At 39.1% G+C, this 27,435-nt stretch overlaps 3 protein-coding genes across 4 annotated transcripts in view; 1 reads left to right on the top strand and 2 right to left on the bottom strand.

Moving 5' to 3' along the window:
- The window catches only part of LOC136269126 (xylulose kinase-like), a 5,318-nt gene extending 4,520 nt beyond the window's left edge, over nt 1–798 (bottom strand). The window contains exons 1-4 of one of the 2 annotated variants that reach the window (XM_066064603.1): nt 667–798; nt 474–556; nt 272–422; nt 9–188 (exon numbers count right to left, since the gene is read on the bottom strand). In XM_066064603.1, the coding sequence (XP_065920675.1) occupies nt 9–188; nt 272–422; nt 474–556; nt 667–741 (489 nt within the window). In that variant the 5' untranslated portion in view covers nt 742–798. Of the gene's footprint in view, nt 1–8; nt 189–271; nt 423–473; nt 616–666 lie in introns of both variants that reach the window. The other variant, XM_066064604.1, reaches the window with a different exon arrangement.
- On the top strand, nt 665–8,084 carry LOC136269125 (T-complex protein 1 subunit epsilon-like). The gene is made up of 11 exons (XM_066064602.1): nt 665–912; nt 957–1,017; nt 1,076–1,240; nt 3,183–3,381; nt 3,636–3,828; nt 5,806–5,955; nt 6,011–6,130; nt 6,181–6,366; nt 7,030–7,167; nt 7,213–7,393; nt 7,856–8,084. Exons 1-11 carry the CDS (start codon nt 805–807, stop codon nt 7,981–7,983), a joined length of 1,629 nt encoding a protein of 542 aa, XP_065920674.1. The 5' UTR covers nt 665–804; the 3' UTR covers nt 7,984–8,084.
- On the bottom strand, nt 8,002–27,435 carry LOC136269117 (protocadherin Fat 4-like). Its single transcript, XM_066064591.1, has 15 exons — nt 26,943–27,435; nt 25,518–25,649; nt 24,886–25,461; nt 21,352–21,608; nt 21,022–21,194; nt 10,512–20,611; nt 10,133–10,402; nt 9,986–10,074; nt 9,724–9,937; nt 9,368–9,624; nt 9,064–9,317; nt 8,780–8,919; nt 8,671–8,721; nt 8,487–8,613; nt 8,002–8,434 (listed from the first exon to the last, which is right to left on the bottom strand). The coding sequence occupies exons 1-15, from the start codon at nt 27,346–27,348 to the stop codon at nt 8,143–8,145; spliced, it is 13,338 nt and encodes a 4,445-aa protein (XP_065920663.1). The 5' UTR covers nt 27,349–27,435; the 3' UTR covers nt 8,002–8,142.

Below are 27,435 nucleotides of genomic sequence, written 5' to 3'. Positions count from 1 at the left end.
CATTCTACCTCTGGTCCATTCATAGCCTCCTCCAACATCCTGCACTGTCTTGTTGTGCTAGCATCTTTCCACACTGGAGAGTTTGCTATGGAAAACCGGTCAATGAGTTGGTCATAAAGTGATTTGGATGAGTCTAAAGACTGAAGAACTTTCTGAGCTCCTTCCTTCCAATAAACACTGCCATGTTGCTATACATGTACATAGTTCAGTTGGTAATGAAATTGTGTGTTACACTGAATACATGTGTTTGTGTTACATACAAAGTGTATACCTGACCACATCCAGAAACTGATACAACTCTTCCAAATGGAAAACCCCTTTCTTCTAGTCTGGCAAACATCAGATCAAAAGCCTTCACCCACATTGCAGCAGGAGCTGTATATGATACCCCATCAGCACCAGCATGGAGACCCCCGCTAGTACTGTGTGTGCACACATGTACATACACATATTTAATATAACTGTCTGCTCACTTGAACTCTTTTAAGTCATTATCATACTCTATAGCTACTTCTGTGTGCAGCTCCAGATTGTCATCAATCGCAATAAGTTTTAGCTGCGCAATGAATGAATGACCTCAGCGGACGCATGCAAGCACAGCACATTGTTAATAATCTAGAGTACTGGCCTTATTCCGAGTTTAACTACTACAGAACGATGACTTACCTGCTGGGTGCTTATATCAAAGCCAAGGTATAAGTTGGAGGCGGCTTTTTTCGGTGGTGGATTTTCATTGGCCATTTTGCCGTCACCCCAAATAACGCACACCAGATTACACGTGATAGATACAAGGAGGTTATCAAGATGAGTATGAGTAACGCAGCAATCGCTTTCGACGAATACGGTCACCCGTTTATAATACTAAAGGACCAGAGCACTAAAAGAAGATTGGCTGGAATCGAAGCACACAAGGTAGTCTCATCTCATAGCACGTGCTTTGCCATTTTGTATTTCAGGCACATATAATGGCAGCCAAAACAGTAGCGAATGTTATCCGTTCTTCACTTGGTCCAAAAGGTGAGGTGTCGTAATTGTAGAAGCCGAAGGGTCGACTCGTTTGGCCATCCTGGTATAGGTTTGGACAAGATGATGGTTAGTTCTGATGGGGAGATAACTATTACTAATGATGGAGCCACCATTCTGGGAATGATGGACCTGGAACATGAGATAGCCAAGTTGTTGGTGGAGTTATCAAAGGCACAAGATGATGAAATTGGTGATGGAACTACTGGAGTAGTGGGTAAGTATTATACAGTAGCTATTAGTGGGTTACTACTAGTCTCGCCCCCAGACCACAAGGGTCTGGTGACACGCAATAGAAACGCTAGGCAGTATAAAACAAAGCCTTACAATTTCCATATGACATCATGCATTACGTAATTCTGATGCATGAATTCAAATTGTCAGTGATGGCGGAGCGCTGCTTAAGATCCATGATGCTACAGTAAAAAGCATCAGTGTATACCGTGAATGGGACACAGCAATAAAGAACAAAGTGAGTTCTAGTTGTGTGAAAATATAGGAATATCTGATGTCAGAGATGTACTCGAATCTGATTGGTAACCGATGAATTCCTCGGTCGTATACGTCACTGCCAAGAGTTTGTATTGCGTGTCACCAGACCCTTGTGGTCTGGGGGCGAGACTAGGTTGCTACTACATACTACCTACAGGTGCTTTGATTCATATTGTGTTAGAGTCTTTACATCTAAAGTAGAACAAGTCTATCATTTAATATAGATTAAGTCTTTAAAATAGTTATTTGCTTATAGGGCATAGCAGGAGCGCATCAAATCCTATGGACAAGGGAGCATGTAACTTCGTACACTACCAATACTACGGTGAAATTCAAATATGACATCCAGTGTTACTATGTATATAATTGGTTACATCATTACACGCAACAGGGATACACTGAATGGGCTGCTACCCCATCATCTTGTGTGAAGGTAGTAAAGCTGCTTCGATAGGAAGACCGTTGAGTCGAAGGTAAAGCTTGGGATAGTCAAGTGGAATCAGTTTTGTGTGATTAGCGACTGTAGAAAGACTGTCCTAATAAGCCTGTGCTACTATTCCTCTGCTGTGCCATTGAACTTCGTTACCATAGCTTTGCTTTGTTGCAGTGGAAACATGACGTACTTGAGCATGCGCCTCCATATAATATCCTAATTAGGAAATTTTAAAAGTTACTTGTAGTACATGGCAGCCATGTTTGAATTTACGGAGTTACATGTTCCCTTGTCTGTAGGATTTGATGCACTCCTGGACATACTTAAAACTTGAAGCTGTACATGTCATAGCCTACAGTACATGTAGTAGGACCGATCTAACAAGTGTATCCCTTCAAATTCCAAATTTAACAAATGAAAAAATTTTTTGCCATTAGTCTATAGTTAAGCTTTTAGAATACCAATTACTTTGCTATGGGATAGGAATGGTTGGATAAAAGATTTTACTACTACTACTACATTACCTACCATAAAATGGTATCAAACATCACATCTGGCAGTAGTATACTCCCTACTGGGTTATTCCAGTCCGTTGTCCTATTATAATTACGCATGCGCTAAAAATCTAGTAACTGAAGGGCCATGACTGGTGATAAAGGAGTCACAACAACACAGTGAGTATTAGTTTTACCACATTAACAAGTATTCATCATCATAGGACACACACAGTTATTTGAATCTCATTTGAATCTGCCATTTCCTCCGCATTGCTAAGCGCATGTGCCAAAATACATAGGACAACGGACTGGAAAATCCCGGTACAGTGATAGATATCTCAAAGGCCACCCTGTTGTAGTGACCATGTCAAGTAGTATCCTAAAAATGGCAAATATTTAATACGTTAATTGGCATAGTTGAAAATTCCACTATGGTACGTGTCATTACCATGGTGGCCAGGCACTATGCTATAGTAACTTCTTTGTAAACTATTTTTAAAGAGTTACCATTTGTACTCTTTAGAAAACTGATTCTTTGATACATTTATTAATTAATAACCCTTTAACAACCAATGTCCACTATATTGGACATACACACATAGACTGGTATTAACTCCCATGATTTATTTACCGTGAATTTCCTGATATAATGGTACCAAGCATTGTTCCAAATGTGACTAGTATGATTTGTCTCTGAATTTATTATGAAAATACACTTATTGCTGTTTTCTACTCAGTTCTGGCAGGTGCTTTATTAGAACAAGCTGAGCAACTGTTAGACAAGGGAATTCATCCGATAAGAATTGCTGATGGATACGAGTTAGCAGCTCGAGTGGCCCTAGAACACTTGGACACTGTTAGTGAGAGTTTCCCCATTGATGGAGACTGCAGAGAATTACTAGTGGAAACTGCCATGACAACCCTAGGATCTAAAATGTATGTATTGTATGTAGTGGTGTGCATTAATTGGCATAGATGAAAATTCCACTATGGTACGTATCATTACCGTGGTGGCCAGGCACTATGCTATAGTAACTTCTCTGTAAACTATTTTTAAAGAGTTACCAATTGTACTCTTTAGAAAACTGATTCTTTGATACATTTATTGTAATTATGTAATTCTTTTATGGCCATTTCTTTTTGTGTGCTCGTGTGTTTATGTAATGTATTTTTGTTTGTGCTACCTGTAGCATTAACCGGTGTCAGAGAAAAATGGCAGAAATTGCTGTAGATGCTGTTTTGTCAGTGGCTGATCTAGAACGTAAGGATGTGGATTTTGAATTGATAAAAGTTGATGGGAAAGTTGGTGGGAAACTGGAAGAGACGATGCTGGTCAAAGGTGTTGTCATTGATAAGGACATGAGTCATCCTCAAATGCCTAAAGTTAGTAGTGTATCACTGTGTTGTGTGCAGCATATTTGTAAATATATAAGCCATCCATCTGTCTGCTTTCCATTCTGGTTGGACTATCATCTTGCTAACTGCTGCATGTTTTGAATGATTTATTTGTTCCATTGGCAGTATTTAAATAGCTATAGTGTGATGAAACAGTAGGAGCATGACATACGTGAACGTAAATGAAGAGCAGCTTTGAGGCTTTGTCAAGAGAATTTGTGGGGAAAAAACACGGTAGTCAAACTATAAAACAGTTTGGAAGTACTTTTGTGCATAGTATGTTGGTTTATTTAACAAGTGCTTCCTTAGCAGTGTATAGCAATATAATTGAAGAATTACAAAAACTTCATGAATTATGAAATCCTAAATTACAATAAATTAATTATGTATCATTGTAAAACCACAAACCTATTGGCCAAGTTAATAAAATACATAGTTGGCTAATTCCAGATGAGTTAGTTAAGGTGACAAAAATAATGCGAATTGAATACGTATTGATTCAAATTACTTGCATCCACATGGAATACGCATTAAGGCGAATTGAAGGTGGTTTACACGAATCCACCTCCATAGGTGGCTTGAATGTGAATTGGCTGGCGAATCAGGATTTGATACTTCATGATAATGCAATGTTAGTTAGTAAATGAGGGCTTTACACGTTTGCGCTTAACCTTTGTAAACAACACAGGGTAGACATACAGAAACGCTCAGTGTGATAAAAGTGCAAGGACAAGTTGAAGCAGTGTTTCATCATCATAGCTAGCTCTTACAGTTTGAAAGAACAATGGTCCCATACCATTCACGCACCATCAGTGGTCTTTCGTACTCTACTCATAGAAATCCTTCCGGTACGTTATAAATACAAGTATAAGTGTTACTACGAGGTATTCCTTTCATTCTATTGTTAATCTCACTGTTCTCTTGGTTGGCGCAAATGGGTGTTTTCTCAACCGTTTAATTATCTGTTTACCACACTAGTAATTCAATAATGCGCATTACATGATAATGCATGTGGACACGTTCAATTTGGATTCAATACGCATTGCCTGAATTCCTTTTGCATCCAGTTCCTAATTCAAATTTGTGTGAACATGCCTTTAGTTGCATGGATGCCTGGTTTTTAGAAGTAGCACAACATCAACTTGTTGAAAACACACAGCAAGGCTCTGTACTCCCTGCACGTTACTGCCTATACACCTTTGTTGGCCTGGGATGCTGGAGACACTTGTGATGATGGACAGTCCACTTTGCATATTGTCTTTGGTTAGAAGCTGGTGCATGAAATGGTAAAGGTTGAAATCAAAGTGATGCAAAGGTACCATACAAATAATATGCTGAGAGCAGTAGTTGCAGGAATCATCACAGTGCATTTTTCACAATGATCCTTATATGGAATAGCACCTGATAGGCTGTGTGCAGTTATAGGACATGACTAACCATGTAGTCATACCTGCCTGGACAATGTAGAACTATAAATGTGTAACTTTTTGAATATGGCATTGTCTCCTGATCTATTTGTGGAGTGTTTTAGTGCTAGTGTCTGATATAGATACATATGTGCATGATCTGGACAATGAACATACTGCGGTGTATATACTGAAGTTTACTTCGTTGCTGCTGGTGATAGGCCGATTAATTGAATGTGGTGGTAGGCGGTACATAAGCTGTCGCATTTCCTTCACGTTTAAAGCGACAACCCTTGTGAATTGACAACAGTGAAACTGTATTTTATCTTGCAATGTGACTCTCCTGCATAGTCCATACTGAGTTTATTTTCGTTGGTTTGTCTAGATTTAAAGAGACCATGTGTAACTTTGTATTTTATATTTTGCATTAGTTACTCCTTTACACATTATTGATATAGTGCATATTGAGTGTTTTATTTGTTGTATATTTTCTAAGTGTTATTTGTGTATGTTGTAAATGTGCTTCCATACTATTCAATAATTTTTTTTTTTATTTCAGAGGATAGAAGATGCTAAACTAGCAATCCTGACATGTCCTTTTGAGCCACCAAAGCCAAAAACTAAATATGGACTCTCAGTCACTTCAGTTGAGGACTACAAGAAACTGCTAAGTTATGAGAAAGAAAAGTTTACAGAGATGGTACATCAGGTACTGAAAGCAAGCGCGTGTGTGTTAAGGATTAATGTTTACATGATTTGTATAGGTGAAGAATACTGGAGCCAACCTTGCCATCTGCCAATGGGGGTTTGATGATGAAGCAAACCATCTATTGTTGACTAACGAACTACCTGCAGTACGCTGGGTTGGTGGTCCTGAAATAGAGGTCAGTGGTGCTGTTTTAATAATTGACCTTTGATACTGGGCGTGTTACAGTTGATTGCTATTGCTACTGGTGGTCGTATAGTGCCGAGGTTTAGTGAACTAACTGCTGACAAGTTAGGTAAAGCTGGCTTGGTGAGGGAGCTGGACTTTGGCACAACTAAAGATCACATGTTGGTGATTGAGAAATGTCATAACTCTAAAGCAGTCACCATTTTCATTCGTGGTGGCAACAAGATGGTAAGTCATACCTCTGTATTATCAAGATGTAGACAGTTATGTATCACATAGTATGATAGGTACTACAACAGCCAGGTCTAAAGTTATCGCCTAGTACAGTCATAATTTCTCACAATGCCATGCAGCATTCATAAAAAAATGATAAAGTGGGGGAGCATTTTATAAGCTTGAATCTGTAGAATATACATCATTGTACAACACTGAGGTAGAAGTTGATTTGTGAATGTGCTGGTCGCATGTGCAAACACCAGTCTTGTATGGTCATTGGTCTAGTATAATAGCTGAGTTAAAAGGTTGCTTGAAAGAAATAAACGCCCAGTCCCATAATTCAGTAGTTATATGTGGGAAATCCCTACTTTGGCATTAAAGAAATTAAGATAGCATGCCAATGTAGGGATCTTCTGTTGCCATGCTTCATTGTTTCACTGTTATTTATCACACATATCCCATTTTTATGTGATAATTTTAAATGCATTAGAACATGGCTTGCTTTGTATGTGTGGTTTAAGGTAATGGTGCTTTGAAAGTTATCAAGTGTTAAAGTGGAAAGTGATTAAAAACCACGCACTTTGATCTTGGTGGATTTTAAAGACCCTTCACTTTACTTTGGGATTTTAAAATCCAGTGAGATTGAAATAACTAAGTAATACAACATATTTGTAGATCATTGAAGAAGCCAAGAGAAGCATACATGATGCTCTTTGTGTGATCAGAAATTTGATCAAAGACAATAGAGTAGTTTATGGAGGTGGGGCAGCAGAGATCACATGCTCAGTGGCTGTTTCAAAAGAAGCAGACAAGGTTAGTGGTCATCTTATAATAATGATAATCATCTAACTTGACTAGATCTCGACACTGGAGCAATATGCGATGAGAGCATTTGCTGATGCTTTGGATTCCATACCAATGGCATTAGCCGAGAACTCTGGACTTAGTTCAATCCAGACAGTAGCTGATATCAAGTCACGACAAATAACAGAGAACAACCCAAGACTAGGAATTGACTGCATGCAGACTGGAGACAGTGGTCAGTTTTTCTATTAGAATTTTGTTAGGCCACTCCAAATAAATTCTAAATTTCCCGTCCTCCCCTCAGGCATATATGCATGTGGATGGGCAGTCCATTTCCATTGTAAGAGAGCTTTTCAAGCAATTATTTGTCTAGGCACAACCATAGCAAACTACCTAAAAGCATTTTTAACTTTTACCTTTATCTTTTAAGTTGTAGTGATAACAGAATGTAAATTTGTGCCAACTTGATAGCACACCGACACATGAGCTGAACTTTGAGTTGACAACCTTACAAGATCAATTTTACTGGCTTGTACGGTATGCAAAGGAAAGGAAGAATACAGAATAATGGAACATTTTAGTGCTGATAGTAAAGTGATGGGGGCGGTAGACGGGAAACAAAGAATTTATTTGGAGTGGTCTTATAGTTTTACGTATGTGTGTGCTGTGAAGTGAAATGTGTGTTTATTCTTTCCAGATATGAAGACACAGCATGTCGTCGAGACTCTGATAGGCAAGAAACAGCAAATCAGTTTGGCCACTCAGTTAGTGAAGATGATACTTAAAATTGATGATATTAGAACTCCCGGACAATCAGACGACTGATAAAACTGTTTCTTGTAGTTGCCTATATCATCATTTTAATATAATATAGAAATTATAGTACACATTTTACAAAACAATATTATTATGACTGCTACAAATTAGTTTCTGTCCTGCAGATATAAATTACATTAACATACAAAATGTTGTTACTATAGTGTTCTATTCATCTGTAACACTTGCTACACTTTGTTTTGGTGAAGTTGGCGAGTAGATGCGATTTATGGCACCTTTGCCAACCACTTCAGTGTTACCATCTAATTTAGTGATCTTTGGTGCATCTGTGTTTGTAGGGTTGGCAAACACCAGATCCTTGGAGTCTTCCAGTGTTGTTTCCATCATCACACTTCTACGGAATGTGGGGTTCATAAATTCACCGACAACTGTCTGTGTTCTGTCACGCCCACTCTCAATATTTCGTTGCAGTGTTGCTGCAGTCTTTGGTTCATTTATTCTGTGAAAGATGTCAATAACTAACATGTAATATTGTCATCTGGTATGCATACCCGTATGTGGCATGTTTCTTGTAGTAAGCTCGTCCATAATAGAGTGCTACAATTGCTCCAAAGGTGGCCAATGCTCCAACAATTAGTAAGGTTATTACTATTCCAGCTACAGCACCACCACCAAGTCCTGTAAAATATGTCAAGTCAAAAATATCCAGTACATGATTGTGATATTGTGGCTTACCCCCAGAACTTGATCCTCCGTTGTTATTTCCTCCATCAGTAGGGACAGTGTCTACGTTTATTAAAAATTAATGAATTAAAATCAATCTTTAGTGGTATACAAAACTAACCTGCTTGGAATTGACTTGCTTCAAACCCTGCATCCTGCAAGGCAGCCAATGTTTGTCCCTGTCCCAGGACCATCAGTGCTTGAGAGGCTTGTAGTGGAGTAGAGGTGACTGGATCAAGCATTATGAATGTAACTGTTACTCTGTAAGGGAAGGTAAATGATGTTCTGCTGGCTGGGAAACAGTTACAATAACAAAAATGGATGCTGGTTATTATTTAACATTTTTTCTCAACAACCTCTTTAAACTCGTAACTTAAATTGTAACTAGTGGTTTTATGGACTTACTCTATTGGGTCTAAGGTTTGAACCAGTGTGGGTGTCGCATCTTCTCCAGTGGAGTACACACATCGAGTGATGATGTTGTTAGTAAATAATCTTGAGCAAATCAGCTCTTCTGCCTCCTGTGCTGGTGGTGTGGTGTTACCAGGACATGCCCAAATTAACTTGTATGTTTGAGAGCTGCTGTCAGTGAGTGGAATGAAACGTGGCTCACAGACATCCGAAGATCCTGTACCAGCTAATTGTAGTAGTGTGTTGGTCTAGTTATGTCATATTTTGGTTGCGTTAGCAATTATGTTTATGGCCTTACCAAATCATACACTGTTTCTTCTAATTGATCTGCTGTAACTCCGGCCATTAGGTTAATGTTGACAGCCATATTATCAGGTGTAGAATCACAGATGTATCCTTCCATGTTTATTAGAGTTTCCACACACTGTCCTTCAGTACAGAGACTGTCATTGTCGCACCTCACATCGTATTGGCACCTGTGCCCCCTCCTACCAGTGGGACATGTACACTGGAAGCCTCCAAGAGTGTTTGTACAATTTCCGACAATACACGGAGCTGCAATATCAGTGATAATGTACTGCCACTCAGTGGTGTACACCAAGAGCTCATATTATTTATGAACTCTTGGTAACAATATACTATACACTTATATACCTTCCACAGAACATTCATCAATGTCAGCATCACAATTCTTTCCAGTGAATGTGTCAGGGCAGGTACACTCGTAACCATTACTAGCATTATCGTTCTTCATGCACCTTCCATCATTCACACATGGACTAGGATAGCATGGTCCACTGTCACAAAAACCATCTGCTTCAGCCTCAACTACTTCTGCTCCATGATTAGTAGTTTCTTCCAAGAGGTCCTAAGTGGAATACAGAGTAACACTGTACATGCATTTAATGGACACTACCTCGATCATTTCAACATCCAAGTTATGGCAGGTCCTACCATCATTGGGGTTATCCACTAACACTGTAGTTGTGACCAGCTCATTACTGTCTGTAATATTATGTAACGTATAATCTATTAGTGAATCATCATATGGTAAATGACTTACTGAACACAACTAATGTTGCTGGACTTGATTGTGCTGTCCCAGCTGAGTTCACTGCCTGACAGAAGTATTCACCACTGTCAGTTATTTCAGCTCTGGTTATTATTAAGAACTGTCCATTTTGTGTGATCCGATTGTCAAGCTGGACTTCACTGGAACTATGGAAAAATGTTACTATCGGTTCAGGTATACCAGTGGAAACACAGTTGAGAACCACTAGTCTATCCAGTTCAACTGCAGTGTCCTCAGGAGGTCTCACAATAATAGGTAAAGCTGCAGGCAGAGCAAATATTGTTATAATAAGCATAGCATTACATTAACTTAAATTTCAGTTGCGGTTTTAACAATTATCAGGTACAATATATCAAACATGTTTTCTTACTTATCACTGAAATGAAGGCAGCATCTGACTGAATAGTGCCGACGTCATTCCGTGCAATACATGAATATGAGCCATCATCATCAAATCCTATCTCCCCTAGATCTAGTACTGGGTTGCTTGACGGATTTGTGATAAATGATCCATCACGCTGCCACTGGTATGTCACTGGAAGATTGCTCACAGCACTACAGTCTAAAGACACTGGATCACCAAGTATATAGTCTTGAGATACTGGTGGATTGGACAGGGAACACAATGTGGCCACACTTAGTTGTAAAGAACCAGGATTCAAACTGAATTCCATAAGTTCACAGGGGAAGGCATTATTAACTATTACTGTGGCACTACCTGACATTGAGGGTGTCCCCATATCCACAGCTGTAATAACAATCTCATGTGTTGAGTTACTGGTACGGGTTATACTAGTAATTTCAGCAGAGAAATTTCCATTCTCATTAATATCAGCATCAGAAGCAGCAAGTGTCACAATATTTTGAGACTGTGGATCATTGTATGTTATTGTGTGTTGACTGGGATCAAAAACAGGAGCATTATCATTCACATCTCCTATGTTGATGGTGACAAGCATTTGAGTAGCTTGAGGACCTCCTGCACTACTAGCTCGCAATGTGAACTGATATTGATCTAACATTTCCCGATCTAGTGACTGAACCAAAAACACTTCACCAGTATTTTGGTCCAAATAGAATGTACTTAAAGCTGGATTGTTTCCTTCAATCACTATGTCATAAAACACATCACCAGAATCTTGATCCACTGCAATACACTGAGTCACTGGATTACTATCACGACTGACATTTCTATCTTCAGGTATGGTAACATCACAAGAACCAATAAAGTCTGGAGCAAACTCGTCAACATTTATAATACGAATCCTAACAATAGTTGATGATGAAAGAGATGGCAAGCCCATATCCCTTGCTATTACTGTTACATTGAATTCTGTTTGTTCCTCAAAGTTGATACCACCACTTACACTTAGTTCACCTGTGCTATTGCGGATTCTAAACCTACTGTTGGTATCAGGGGCTAATGAATAAGTGACTATGCTATTGCTACCAATATCTGAGTCAGTGGCAAACACCGTCACAAGTGGGATTGATCCACCACCATCAGTAGAGGCATCTTCTGGTATGGATTCTTCATATGGCTCACCTCGAAATACTGGAGCATTATCATTAATATCTGTTACTGTCAGGTTAACTGTAACAGATGAGGACATTTGAACTGATGCTCCATTGTCAGTTGCTACAATGCTGAAAATGTAATTGTCAACTTGCTCACGATCCAACGTAGCATTAGTGCTAACAGCACCAGTTGAGGGGTCAATTGTAAATGGTAATGGAGACATGCTACTAGATATAGAATAGGTGATCTCTTCATTTGGACCAATATCAGCATCTGTGGCAGATGCATCTAGTATAAATGCATTGACTGGAATGTTCTCTGGGAAACTGATGGTAGAAGGTACATCTCCAAACTGTGGAGCATTATCATTGATATCTGCTAACATCACTGTCACATCAACTTGTGTAAAGAGAGATGGTGAGCCACTGTCTTCAGCTTGTATTGTGAGTAATTGTTGTGATCCTGGTGGTACAAACAAGTTCATGTCTGCAAGTGTTTCTCTGTCCAAGACAGCCGTGGTAGTGATTACTCCACTAGATGTATCAATTGCAAAGAGATCACCAACATTCCTGATAATACTGAACGCTATTTCACCATTCAATCCCGAGTCTCCATCAGTAGCCATTACTTGTCCAACTGAAGTGTTTGCTGGCATTTCTTCATTGATAGTAAATGGACCTGTTCCTTGAAACTGTGGTGTATTGTCATTTTCATCAAGAACAGTAACAGTTAACTGAGCTGAACTAGTGAACACTCCATCACCTACACTAACAGTGAGGTCATAAGATGGTCTTACTTCATGATCCAATGATTGTGCCAAAGTTATCACACCATTTGATGGGTTTATTTCAAAGTCTTCAGCTTGAGTACCAGACAGTTCAAATGTAATGACATCACTTTGCTCAATATTAGAAACAGTAAATTCAGCAATTCTACTGTTAACAGTTGTATACTCTGATATTGCTACAGTCTGATCACCACTCAGGTCAGGTACCTCATCATTAATATCAATCACCGATATTGTTACCATTGTTACCTCTATCAGAGATAGCTCACCGCTGTCTGCTGCTTGAACAAACAGTGTATGTGAAGGGCTCGTTTCAAAGTCTAATGAGGAAATTAAGGAAATTGCACCAGTTGCTGAAATACTAAACAAATTTTCATCATTTCCTGAGGCAATTGTGTAACTTATTTCTCCATTAACTCCAATGTCATCATCAGTTGCTGTGACGGTGACCAGTGTAGAATTAACAGAAGTGTTTTCATGTACATTTATAGAATAAGATGACGGATCAAACACTGGAACATTATCATTGATATCTGTGATGGTGATAGTGACAGTGGCATCTGTGGATCGTCCTCCTCCATCAATGGCAGAGACTACAAGTGTGTAGGAATCTGTTGTCTCTCTATCTATATCATTATTAACACTGACTAGTCCTGTCATACTGTCAATAGTGAATACATCCCCTGTGTTACCATTTGTGATGGAATAAGTCACTTCTCCCAAAACACCAGAATCTGCATCATTAGCTTCTACAGTCACAACTGATGTACTAGTATTACTGTGTTCAGCCACTGATGCTGTGTATGGGTCCATTGTGAATATTGGAGAGTTGTCATTCTCATCCAATACACCAATAGTTAAAGTATGCTGTGTTGATGATACCCCATCTGAAGCAGTCACCACCACAGTGTATTCTGTTGTAGTTTCATAGTCCAAACTACCAACAAGTGTTACAACACCACTAGTGCTATTAATACTAAACAATGATGATCCAGTTAGTGAAAATGATATGATGGCATTTTGTCCGATATCAGCATCATCAGCTGATAGTGTAGCAACCACAAATCCTGAGACTTCACTTTCTGACATGCTCACACTTGCAGGTGGATTAATAAATTGTGGTGGATTGTCATTCAAATCTGTGATTTGGAATATCACCATCATTGTAGAAAAGAGAACAGGGTTACCACTATCAGATGCTTGTACTTCAAACAATATTTGAGAGTCTGGTGGTAGGAATACATTCATTGCAACCAGTTGCTCTCTGTCCAGTATACCGGCAGTACTTATTTCACCAGTAGTAGAGTTGATGGTGAAAAACATGCTTGCCCTTGCTTGTACAAATGAATAACTCAGCTCTGCATTGACACCAGAGTCAGCATCTTCTGCAGTAACTCGTCCTATTACAGTGTTGGCTGGTAAATCTTCATTGAATTCTATCATGTTTCCTGATACAAATTGTGGAGTATTATCATTTTCATCAACGACTGTAATACTGAGCATGGAGGAAGATGAGAATGTACCATCACTAACTGATACACTATAACCATAGGAAGATGTTGTTTCATAATCCAGTGTGGTCAACAAGGTAACAACACCAGTTGTGGAGTCAATATCAAACACAATATCTGCTCCATCACCAACAAGGGAGAATTCTAATGTCTCTCCTTCTTCTCCAGTGGCACTAAACTGTGTCACCCTACTATTTGCTGTTGTTAACTCTGATAGTTCAATGGTTTGGTCTGTACTAATTTCTGGTGGTTGGTCATTGACATTAGTCACGGTAACAATTATTTCTGCTCTTCCAGTTAATGAGGGTTGTCCATTATCAGTAGCTGTCACTTGTATGGTATAAGAACTGCGTGTTTCAAAATCCAAAGAACCTGTCACACTAAATACACCAGAATCACTAAGTTCAAAGACTCCAAATCCATCGATCAGTGATAAAGATACTTGAGAGTTTGGAGTAGCAGGTTGGTCAGCATCTGTAGCATCAACAGTCAATAGTGTTGTGGGGACATCTGTATCTTCTCTGACAGGCACCATGTACACTGCTTGGTCAAAAACTGGAGCGTTGTCATTGATGTCTCCTATGGTGATGACTACTGTAGTTGTAGTAGTGAGTGGTGTAGTACTATCAGAATCTGATGCTCGAACATCAAATGTGTAGGCGGTCTCACTCTCTCTATCAATATCACCACTGACAGATATTAAACCACTAGCTGCATTTAATGTAAACACACTCGAGATACTATTATTGACAAATGAATACCGTACTTGTCCAAATAAACCAGAATCCTGATCATTAGCTAGTACAGTCACAACTGCTGTACTAGTATTACTGTGTTCAGCCACTGATGCTGTGTATGGGTCCACTGTGAATATTGGAGAGTTGTCATTTTCATCCAATACACGAATAGTTAACATATGCTGTGTTGATGATACCCCATCTGAAGCAGTCACTGTTACAGTGTATTCTGTTGTAGTTTCATAGTCCAAACTACCAACCAGTGTTACAACACCACTAGTGCTATTAATACTAAACAATGATGATCCAGTTAGTGAAAATGATATGATGGCATTTTGTCCGATATCAGCATCATCAGCTGTTAGTGTAGCAACCACAAATCCTGAGGCTTCACTTTCTGATACACTCACACTTGCAGGTGGATTAATAAATTGTGGTGGATTGTCATTGATATCATTAAGCCGAACAGTCACGTCTATTTGAGAGAATAATGGAGGACTACCTCTATCAGTTGCTTGTACTTGGAAGATAATTTGTGATGCTGGAGGCAAGAAAAGATTCTCTTGTACTAGCAGTTCTCTGTCAAGAGTACTAGCTGTAGTAATTTCACCAGTGCTTGCATCTATTGTGAAATAAGTTTGTGTACTTGATTGGACAAATGAATATACTATTTCTGCATTGACTCCAGAATCTGCATCAGTGGCAGTTACTTGACCTACTGGTGTGCCTGTTGGTTGTTCTTCGGCGATTGCTAGCATGTCAATGGGATTAAATTGTGGTGAGTTGTCATTTTCATCTATCACTGTTACATTGAAAGCTGATGATGTTGTAAATAGGTTATCACTAGCAGTAACAGTGAGAGCATAGAATTGTGTTGTTTCATAATCAAGTGAACTAACTAAGGTTACTATTCCAGTGGTTACACCAATCTCAAACTCACCATTTTGTGTTCCACTAAGAGTGTAAGTTAGTGTTTCTCCCATTTCACCAGTTGCTGTAAACCTAGCTATCTGATCTAACACTGCAGTCAATTCTGATAGTTCGATGCTCTGGTCTCCACTAAATTCTGGAGGTTGATCATTAACATCAGTAACAGAGATGATGATATTGGTAACACCACTCATCATTGGGTCTCCACGATCTGTTGCTACAGCTTGTAATGAATATGATGGGGTGGTCTCAAAATCTAGTGGTGCTTCCAGAGTAATAATCCCACTTGCAGAAATAGAGAACACAGTGGTGTCCGATTGGAATGAGTAATCAATCTGTGAGTTAGGACCAGGTCCATCATTATCTGTTGCCAACACTGTCAACACTTCGGTAGATGTAGCGGCATCTTCACGAACTCTCACTGTGTAACTTGACTGTTGGAATGTTGGGGCATTGTCATTAATGTCAGTGACACTAACTATCACAATTGCAGTGTCTCTCTGTGCTGAACTTGCACCATCTGTAGCCACAACTGTAAAAGTAAACTGTGTGATTGTTTCTCGATCAATATCGCCAATAACAACTATTTCTCCTGAAGAAGGATTTATTGAAATGAAATTATTAGCATTCTCAAGTGAGTATGTAATTATCCCATTTGTCCCAGAATCAGCATCAGTTGCTGTTGCATTACTAACCACTGTGTTAACACTGCTGTGTTCAACTACCATAGCTGTATAAGTGTCCTGTGAAAACACTGGAGCATTATCATTTACATCAACAACACGTATTGTAACATCCTGACTTGATGATAGAGTACCATCTGAAGCAGTAATTGTCACTGAATGTTCAGTAGCCATCTCATAATCTAAGACACCAGCAACAGTTACACTACCTGTACTTGTGTCAATTGCAAATGGAGAAGTTGATATGGAGTATGAGACAATTGCATTTGATCCCAAATCATCATCTGTGGCAGTCGCTACAAACACCTCCACTCCCATGGCTGAATTTTCTAGAACATCATATTCAGTTAGGAGGCCATTAAATATTGGAGTATTGTCATTGATGTCTAACAATGTGATGCTTACATCAGCAAATGATGAAAGTACTCCATCAGAAACACTGACTCTGTATGTTTGAGAAGAACCAGGTGGAGGAAACACACTTTCCAGAGCTTCTCGGTCTAAAATGGCAGCAGTACGTATCTCTCCATTGGATGAGTTGATACTAAAATAGTTCATTACGTCAGTACCAATGAAGAAGAAAGATAGTACTGTACTTACTGAATCTACATCATTTGCTATTATGGTACCAACTAATGTTCCTTCAGATGTTTGTTCTGCAACAGTGAAAGGACCAGCTGAAGTGATCTGTGGTACATTATCATTTTCATCAACTACATTGACAGTGAGTGTTGCAGAAGTAGAAAATAGTCCGTCAGTTACTGATACTTGAGCCATGAAGGTTTGCTGAGTTTCATAATCCAGATTTGCAGCTAAAGTGACCAAGCCAGTTTCCGCATTGATAGAAACAATGTTGTTAGGTGCTATTGTAAAAACTAAAGACTCCCCTTGTTCACTGGTAGATGTGAATTGTGCAACAGTAGATCTGACAGAGGCAGATTCCCTGAGAGACACAGTTTGGTCGCCGCTAATCTGAGGTGCTTCGTCATTCACATTAATCACAGAGATTGATACAACAGTAGTAGAACTCATGGATGGATTACCACGGTCAACTGCTCTAACATTCAATGTGTAAGATGTCTGCATTTCAAAATCCAGTGATGATGCTAAGCTGAGGACACCATTTGGGGAGGAGATTCTAAACAAGTCATCCTCATTGCCTGAAGTGATGGCAATGTCAAATTGGGAATTGGCAGTTCCTGGTTCATCAGCATCTGTGACCACCAAGGTTAAGATACTGGATAGGGAGGCATCTTCACGAATACTGAGTGAGTACTGTGACTGCAAGAAGAGTGGTGGGTTGTCATTAATATCAGTGACCATGATATTCACTCTAGCTTGTGTTGTTCGAGTTGATGTGCCAGGATTACTAGCAGCAATAACTAGCATGTACTCATCTAATACTTCTCTGTCGATATTTCCACTGACTGTAATATCTCCATTGTTTGCATTGATACTAAAGACTTCACCAATATTACCACTAATGATAGAATAAACCACTTCTCCTAGTGTACCAGAATCAGCATCATTAGCTTGTACAGTCACAACTGGTGTACCATCACCACTGTTTTCAGCCACTGATGCTGTGTATGGGTCCAATGTGAATATTGGGGAGTTGTCATTTTCATCCAATACACGAATTGTTATTGTATGTTCTGTATTAGATACCCCATCCGAAGCAGTCACCACCACACTGTGTTGTGTTGCAGTTTCATAGTCCAAACTACCAGCAAGTGTAATTGTTCCAGTGCTACTGTCAATGGTAAATAATGATGAGCCACTAAGAGAAAAGGTAATACGAGCATTAACACCAAGATCAGAATCAACTGCAGCAAGTTGGGCCACTCTAGTACCAATACTAGCACTTTCTGAGATGTTGACCTCTTGCACTGGATCAACAAATCTCGGTGCATTGTCATTAACATCTAATAGTTTAATTCCCAGTTCTACTTGAGATGACATTGTTGGATCTCCCATATCAGTGACTACTACAGTGATAGTTGTCTGAGAACCAGGTGGTAGGAATTGATTCATTTCAACTAGAGCTTCTCTGTCTAGCTCAGCGGAAGTCCGTATTTCAGCAACAGTGTTACCATTTGGAGCAAGTGTGAATAACATTGATGAAGGAACAATCTGGAATGATAATTCTCCATTGCTGCCAGAGTCTATATCACTAGCCCTAACTGCTCCAACAAATGTATTAATTGGCACATTTTCGTTTACAGTGAATGGTCCAGCTGGTGTAATAACTGGAGCATTGTCATTTACATCTGTCACTATAATAGTGAGCATTGAAGAAGTGGAGAATGCACCATCTGTGACAGTAACTGTTAACTGATATTCTTGTCTAATTTCATAATCAAGGGATTGCACCAAAGATACTATACCACTTGTTGTATCTACGGTAAATTCTCCATTTTGATTTCCAGATAGCCTAAACCGCAACTGCTCACCAATTTCACCAGACGCAGTAAATGTTGCTACTTCACTAGGAGTAGTGTGGTCCTCTGACAGAGTGACTGTTTGGTCTCCGCTTAAAATGGGAACTTCATCATTCACATCAATAACTGTCACAGTCACAGTTGCTCTACCTGTGAGGGAACCATCATCAGTAGCAACAACAGTTAGAGAGTAAGATTGCAAAGTTTCAAAATCAAGTGATCGTACCAGACTAAATGTTCCAGAGGTTCCTGACAAGCTAAAAACGCTTCCTACATTTCCACTTTCAATGGAGTAAGTGATTACAGAGATGCTATCAGCATCAGTAGCTAGCAGTGTTAGAAGTTCCAAAGGCACGCTAGCATCTTCACGTACACCAATGGAGTATGAAGATCTTTGGAACGCTGGACTATTATCATTGACATCAAGTACTGTAATAATAACAGTGGACATATCTGATCTAGCAGGATTACCACCATCTCGAGCTCTTACTGTAAGCCTGTATTCACCAACAACCTCTCTGTCTATGTCACCACTTACCGTGATCATTCCTGATGTTAAGCCAATTGCAAAGTTATTATTTGAGTTACCACTTGTGATGGAATAAGTCACATCACCTAATACACCAGAGTCCTGGTCATTAGCTAGTACAGTCACAACTGGTGTACCAGTAGTACTACCTTCAGCTACTGATGCTGTGTATGTACTCAATGTGAACACTGGGGCATTGTCATTCTCATTAATAACAAGAACAGTTGCAGTGCGGTGAGGTGATGATAAACCATCTGGGTTAGAAGCGCTTACTACAACAGAATGCTGAGTATCAGTTTCGTAATCAAGTGTCTGTGCAAGTGTGACAGCTCCAGTTGAAACGTCAATGGTGAACAATGGTGAACCAGTGATAAGGGTGTAACTTATTCTAGCATTTGATCCAATATCAGCGTCAGTTGCTGATGCTTGCAAGACTCCATCACCAACAAATGCATTCTCTGAAATGCTCACCTGTGATGGTAAAGTAAGATCTGGAGGATTATCATTAACATCCGTAATGACAAAGGTTATTACTGTACCAATTCCTAATGATGGAGAGCCTCGGTCACTGACAGTGAGGTTGAACATGTACCGACTAACTGTTTCTCTATCCACTGAGTTTCGTAAGCTAATTTGTCCATTACTGCTTACAGCAAATGGTGTGGTTGAAGGATTAAAAGTGAAATCAAGTTGTGCATTATTAGATGTATCAGGATCTCCTGCTGCAATAGTTTCCAAGATGGTATTAGTTGCTGTATCTTCAGCAAATGAAAAGCTGCACGCACCTCTAATAGCACACGGTGTGCGAAAGAAAGGTCTTTGGTTTACATCTAATACATTAACACGTTGTGTGATTGTGGCAGACATAGGGTTACTGCTTGCCTGATCTGTGGCTGTCAACCTTAGATCGTAAGATGAACGTATGGTGTGATTGAGAGCTGCAGCTACACTAATTTCACCAGTAGTAGGATTAATGGTGAATTCATTACCAGGATTACCTCCAGTTATGGAATACCTCACTTCACCATTGATACCGAAATCAGCATCTGTTGCAGTGACCTGAACAACTGAAGCACTGACTGCAACTGTCTCAAGGACATCAACTGGATTAGTTGCTGCAAATATTGGTGGATTTAGATTAGCTGCTGAAACATAGACCTCAACGTAGACCCTCCCTCTTTGACAGTCATTTGACCTCAAGTAGGCCACCACAGTCAGATTATAAAAGTCTTGTTCTTCAGCATTTAGTGCTTCTTCAAGAAATATTCTCCCTGTTCTGCTATCTATACTAAACCTACCAGCCTCATTTCCTTCAGTGATGTTGAAAAAGTAACTGTGAAAAGAAAAATATTGTCATAACAAACACTTACATTGCAGTTATAAAATATAGTCCATTTCAAGATAGGTACTTATGTTTCACCCAAGTCTAAGAGGACAGGTGGCTGTACCAGGATATAGCTGTTAAAACATTGGTTTAAGTGATTGAATAATTTCTCAATAGCATGCAACCAAAGTAGGGTGACTATTTATCATGGCAGTTGCTAAGTAATGCACCTATCCTGCCTCCTGCCTTTGCTATTTGCATAACATGGGTATATATAGAACCAACTTTTATTCCCCTGAGCAATAACTTAGTTGTCATAAAGTGTGCTTCTTTGACCCTCCCTGCACTGGGTTATATAGTGCTGTGTAATAGTTATGCATGCACAGAGATTGGATAATTAAGCTTATAAATTAACTTACTCTGCATCATTGGCATTGTTGATAATGTTCAGGTCATGTATTGCAGTATTTTGAGTAAACACTCCATTTTGTACAGTGACAGAATAAATATCCTGAGCAAACAGCATGTTCCACACAACCATCCTGAAGCGATTGCGCATTGGTGTAATTCCCCTGATGCTGACATAAACAATCTGTAATGCATTAAAAACAACTTCACTTGAAGTTATAAAACAAGGCTAACAAATAATAATAATAATAAAGCAATAATAATAATAATAAAATATGTTGAATATTGTTGCAATAGACTGCAAGCAAATATATAATATTTTAGTACTGCACATAACTTACTCTGGTTATGCTTATTCTAATAATAACTCTTCTCCTGTTTGCACTTGGATTCTCATCCCTGACGGTGACAGCGACAGGGTTGGTTGGACCAGGGTTGACCACAGTAGTTGAGGCATACACGGCACAGTGACCTACTATGTCAACCTGTTCTACAATGACCACATCTGAGAAGGCAGGACATTGAATTTGAAAATATTTGAAGTCATCTTCATCCACATCAGTATCAGTATCATTACCAGGTGGAATATTGGCAGGGGCTATCAAGTAGATAATAAAACTCAATTCACGAACAACAGATTAAACACATTATTTGTACATAATGAAATAAGAAACAGGTTAGTGTATAGTGATTAAACATATGCATGCATACACATATGTATGTACATATGCAATCATTGTAATGTAAGTTAATAGGGTAGGTAACTCATAGAATAAATATCAAATAAGGTATATAGTACTGTTTAGGAGAGTTTCCCCTAAAATGAATATAGAAAATTGTATGTGACTTTTATGGAAGAGTCTTAGCACTAAATACAGATAAGTAAAAACACAGAAGGTCAAATATTTAATTTTAAAGAAATCACCAAGGGGCTTGTGAAATTGTGGGGTCAAAATAATCTAATAAAACAGTCATTGAGAATCTTGAAAAGTGCATGAAAGCTGTTGAAAACAAACTTGTCAAGGGTTTGAACTAGGGACCTAATTCCCAAACCCTTCCTTCCTCACTGTTGTCAGCCGACTTAATTTCTACCTTATATAAATGAAAGTTCTAGTTTAAATCTATTTCAATAGTAAAAAGTCATAATTTTATAGATCTATCAATGGAAAATCTAGAACATTCTGTGCATGTAGCCTATTCTCAAAAAACATGTGCCCTATTACAGTGTTACAAAGATATTAAATATTGTATAACAATAAAGATTGGTGAACTAATATCTGGCAGTTAAAATGCATTTTAATTTGGTAAAATGTTCTCACTGATAAATTGGCGATGCACCAGCTGTTGCATGCGATGTAAGCTGACAGAAGGATGAAGCATGCATGCTATTTGTGATGAAGTGTCTACCTTATGGATTCAGCTGCTACATGTATCTGGTCGCTTTCATGGTTGAAACTAGTCTGGTACATCCGCCAGATCCTTGCTGCATGCTTGGGATTATCAATTATAAGGATCAGGATCATGTCACACCCACTAATCAAATATGAGCTCTAGTCTAGTCTTACAGCAGTCAGCTTTTGTCATGAGCCACACCTACTTGTTGTTACAAGGTAATCAGCCAACTGTGAGATGCATTAACAGAAGTGAAATCCATGCAAAAATAGCCAAGCTGTAATTAGGGCTGCGGCCTTTAAAAGTCTGAGTGAAAAAGTTGTAAATGGCAGCAATGATATTATGCCAATCAAATTTAATAATATATACAGCAGGCTGTTTTTTACATGATACTGTGAAAAGTTTCAAGGTTTTACAAAAAGTGCATGGGAAGATCAAAGTAAAAACAGTTCTATACTTGCCATATAGAACGGCATACGTGACCTCTATTAGAACAACATGTAATGCCTTAGGTCCAACCAAAAACCAAACCAGCCCAATCACTTGCTACGGCCCTGTGATGTTTGATTGTACTGGGGTACTGACCTAGTTGTCTCACCCACTGTGGCTGATACAGTCAGGAGCTAGCTCTGACTAATTCATGACTGTCCTATCTAGAACTGTGCATGTGTAGGCATAGTCAGTGGGTATGTGATTAAAGTATACACATTTTTAAACCAGGTGCGTGCCGAAGACTGGCTGTGGGCACACGCCTGGTTTACTGAAATTGTTTTCGAACGTGTGTGTTTGTGTGTGTGTGTATGTATACCTATCTAGCTATCTAGCTATGTATCTACCTATCTATCTGTGTTTGTCCATACACACCCACATACATAAATCCTTTTAGTGGTAAAAAGAGTCAGCCTATGAAAATTCAACACTAAATGAGCCCTGTAATAAACTTGAACATAGGAAAGGTTTGTACTGAGGCAGTTTCTTGCCGGTTTGAAATACGGCTCTCTACAAACTTGGTAAACTACCTTCCCATTAAGTTCTTCATCTTTTTATCTACCGAAAAACACTGTAGCAGGTCTCTTAGGCCACTAGGAAATGTGTATATCTTCAACTTGAAAAGAGGCATGTACCTACGTACGTGTAGTCTTGCATGGCATAGACTGTATATTTGAGCTTGTATATTTTTAGGCACAGGGCCTTATCGCTTTCATATAAACACCCGTGCCTAAAACATTTGGGCTGGCACATTTCTGGCACCAATGTTCTAAGAAGCCATACAAGTATAGACACAGCTTCATGGTAGTCCTACTTACATACTACAGGTAAGATTAGTAGAAATGGCGTAGCAGAAACCTTGTATTCCGTAAGTATTTACCTTCATTGACAACCATAACAGCCTTCGTTGCCATCTCTACTCTCCCGAATGTGTGCACATACCTGAGGCGTTATCCCAACTTTTCTGGGATCCATAAGAACAACTTTGGTACCGGAAAATGTGCCAGACTGATTTTTTTAAGGTGCAGGTGCATATACTGAAAGTGACAAGTCCCTGCGCCTAAAAAATGTAAGGTCTGTGCCACGCGAGACTGATGTACGCGTATGAAAATGAAGGGTAACCCTGAGGTTTTGTAGAGAGAATTTGCGGGAAAATACTATATATATATATGTGTGTATTTCCGAGGAACACAGACATGTAAGTCATTAAATCTTCTTTTATATGCAACTAGGAAACTCCAGCAATTCAAAACCCTGTATCAGTCATTGTACTAACTGTATATCTGTATAGGTAGATGTAGTCTATTTAATTATTATGTGTTTGTATGTATATGTATGTTAGGGCACTGCTGAAAACTGAAAAGCAGTATTTTTATACTCTCTTTAAAAACAAACAAAAAAAAACTATAAAATAGTTGAGAAGATACTTCTGTGCATAATAATTTGTTGAAAGTGGTTTGTTCGAAATGCGCTTCCGCATAGCAACATAATTAGAGAATTACAAAATAATTCACCAATTACAAAATCAATAACTGTGACCAGATCTGCATAAAGGGGTTTCCAATTGCATGTACTTGGCAATCCACATAACTTGATTTGTGAGTATGGTACCAGCCTGAAATTTGGTCACTTCATACTCCCACCACACTATTCCTGGGTGTAATTTTAAGAAAATAGGTTAACCACATGATGAGTTATGACTCGTAAAACTTGGAAATTTGGAAAGGCTATAAACCCCTTTTCGCAGATCCGACAATAACTTTGCAGCTATGTATCTAGCGCCTGGTTTTTGGAAGTAGCACAACATCAACTTGTTCTCATACATACATAACATAAAAACGCACGAATGTATATAATGTACATTTAGGTGCTACACATATGCATATATCCTTTTATGTGTGAAGCCTTTAGGCAGCGATACATACTATACATCTGCTAATGTCTTGCATTTATGTATGCGTGCATGTGTGTATACATATTAAACTTGAACTTACTGTCACATGTTGTTCCACTGAGTAATTGTACAAATGAAGCAGCATCAGTGTATGACCGAAGCAAGAACACATGATCCTCATCTGGATCTGAAGAAATGTAGGTAAGTTCATTGATATCATAATTTCCAATTCCAACACTGTATACTGTTACACCAGCTGCTTTTAAGTTAGCAGCATGTGGGTTAAGGTAGTAGTGATTAGAGCGACCGTCAGTTATCAACACAACTACACGAGGAATACCAGCAGATACTGGACGAGCTCCGGAAATGTGAAGGTTGTGGTCAAGGAAGGCAAGTCTTGCTAAATATAAAGCAATAGCGGTGTGTGTCCATCCTCCTCTGTAGACCAATGACCCAATAGCTGTGTCAACAGCCTGGTTAGTTAGGTGATCTCCAAGCCAGAACTCTCTACGAGCACCTGTAGAGAAAGATACGACTCCAACCCGAGTTCGGTTAGCCTCTATATCATAAAAGTTCACGACTGCTTGCATAAAGTCAAGGCCTAGCCTGTGATTAGTAGAACCAACACTTCCAGATTCATCCAAAAGAAACAGAAGATCCAAATTAGTTTGACACACTAAAAGGAAAATATTTGGTTAATATTTTGTTCCACATTCAACAGCTATAACTTACCATCAGGTATAACACTGACTACACAATAGTTTTGATCAGCATAGAAGACCCAGTCGAGACCAGCAAGGACAGCTTGACGTGCTATTTGCCTCAAATGAGAACTAAATCTACCTCTGATTCTAGCTGAACGACCTATGATTATGTAACATACAGGTGTGAATTGTGTACTAAAGGATTAGCTGTCATGCCTTACATATCTGTCACTTGCTGTACACACACACACGCACGCACACAGTGTATTTTTTCTGTGTGTATTACATAGCTACACTTTAAACTGTAAAGCACAGAAGTACAACGCAACTTCAGCTGTACCATGTACTTCAGAAAGCCCACACAAACATTGGTATAACCCATTACCCACATGAAGCATGAATATGGTACAATGATAAACCACAGTACTTATACGGTCTGGAGGAATGCGGACGCATGCATGTAGGAGGAGCTAGAACTGCTGAGCACATTCACCACAAAATGTCAACAAGACCTTCTGGGGTGATACACTGGTCTTGTGGTGCTATAGAGTCTATGACAAACAATGTACATGTGTGACTGCCTATACACATCAGTTCTATATACATTTTGCATTTATGCTGCATTGTTGTACTTGAATTTGTGTACATATATAAAGAAGTGTCCTTACTTCTGAAACTATAGGTTTGGAACTCCAATAGGCTCATTGACTATATTTGTATGGCTGATTGTGTATGTATAGCTACTTGTGTGATAACAAGTATAATATTGTTTGTATGATTATATGCAGTTTGTATAAGGCCACAAGTATTAGCTCCTCATCCCTGCCTGCATTGCCATTTTTCTAGGCCATCAAGGATATTTTGCACCACTGGTGGCTAAGGAAGGCCAATTAGCACCATTTATAGTTGGTACCTTACTAGAGCAGTCTAAGAAAATTGCATTTTGAGTCATTTTAGCTAGTTAATTCAGCTATCTAGTTAGTAAAAAATAAAATAAAAATCCGCCTGCCTTCCCACACTACTATTGTATGTTAAGTGCTATCCCACTAGGGACCTGTGAGAAAGAGCTAGGCCTGGAGGATGAGAAACTAATAATTAAGTTTATGTGCCTTATCGTATGTACCTCTTTAGTACAATGTACATGTGCATGGCTGGCTGTATCTGTTGCAATAAGGAAAGCAGAAAGCAAAATGACTACTGAATAAAATTGAAGCACTTAAGCTTAATTAATTGAATTCACTACGCATTACTAGATAAGATAAACTAGCTAATTGTGTCCTCTCATGATCACAGCCAGATTTATACCACTGTAGGCTATTAAACTGTAGTGATATGTTGGCAGATATTCCCATGTACTGTTGGGACCGTAATAAGCTTCTGAATGTGCATGATGTTATCTATAAAGTTATACTAGATTAGCTATAGCCGCGGCTGCAACAGTGTGAACCTGTACCTTCAAAATGCAAGGAGTTCTGTCTTATTGAGGAATCATATCCAGGAACATTTCCATCAACATAACTGATTAGTACTCTGAGTTGTGTATTGTAGGTTGTGCGATACCATCTCGCAAGAGTGTCCAAACGAGACTTCATGCGCGAGGTCATAAGCCGCGCGTCTTCATTGGCGTAGTTGATATCAGGGTTAGTGTTCCGGATGACGGTTGCAGTAAATCTGGCTGACGTTCTTCTCAGGCGTAATTTTATTGGTCTACACTCCTCATCCTCTGGTCTGTTTGGGTACATCATTCCTTGAGAGAATGGGTTGGGGATGGGCTGCTGTTGGTACACCGGAAGTTGCGAGCACACTGAAAGAAACTCGCAAACTAAGACAACAACTAGCAAGCAACATCGGATTTCCATCCCGGATCGATATAAAACTTTACAGCAAACGGTCGGCAATCACTAGAATGAGACAAAGCGTACAGATGAGATACACCTTTTATTGAT

Source organism: Dysidea avara, chromosome 10 (assembly GCF_963678975.1).
Source record: "Dysidea avara chromosome 10, odDysAvar1.4, whole genome shotgun sequence".
Lineage (NCBI taxonomy): Eukaryota > Metazoa > Porifera > Demospongiae > Dictyoceratida > Dysideidae > Dysidea > Dysidea avara.
This window is presented reverse-complemented; position numbering and strand designations above follow the sequence as displayed.

Coding starts and splice junctions, on each gene's coding strand:
- LOC136269125 (XM_066064602.1), top strand. CDS start 805: ATGAGTATGAGTAACGCAGCAATCGCTTTCGACGAATACGGTCACCCG. Junction 913..956: donor CTGGAATCGAAGCACACAAG/GTAGTCTCATCT, acceptor TTTGTATTTCAG/GCACATATAATGGCAGCCAA. Junction 1,018..1,075: donor TTCTTCACTTGGTCCAAAAG/GTGAGGTGTCGT, acceptor ATCCTGGTATAG/GTTTGGACAAGATGATGGTT.
- LOC136269117 (XM_066064591.1), bottom strand. CDS start 27,348: ATGGAAATCCGATGTTGCTTGCTAGTTGTTGTCTTAGTTTGCGAGTTT. Junction 9,938..9,985: donor TGGATGTTGAAATGATCGAG/GTAGTGTCCATT, acceptor TATTCCACTTAG/GACCTCTTGGAAGAAACTAC. Junction 8,722..8,779: donor AGCAAGTCAATTCCAAGCAG/GTTAGTTTTGTA, acceptor TAATAAACGTAG/ACACTGTCCCTACTGATGGA.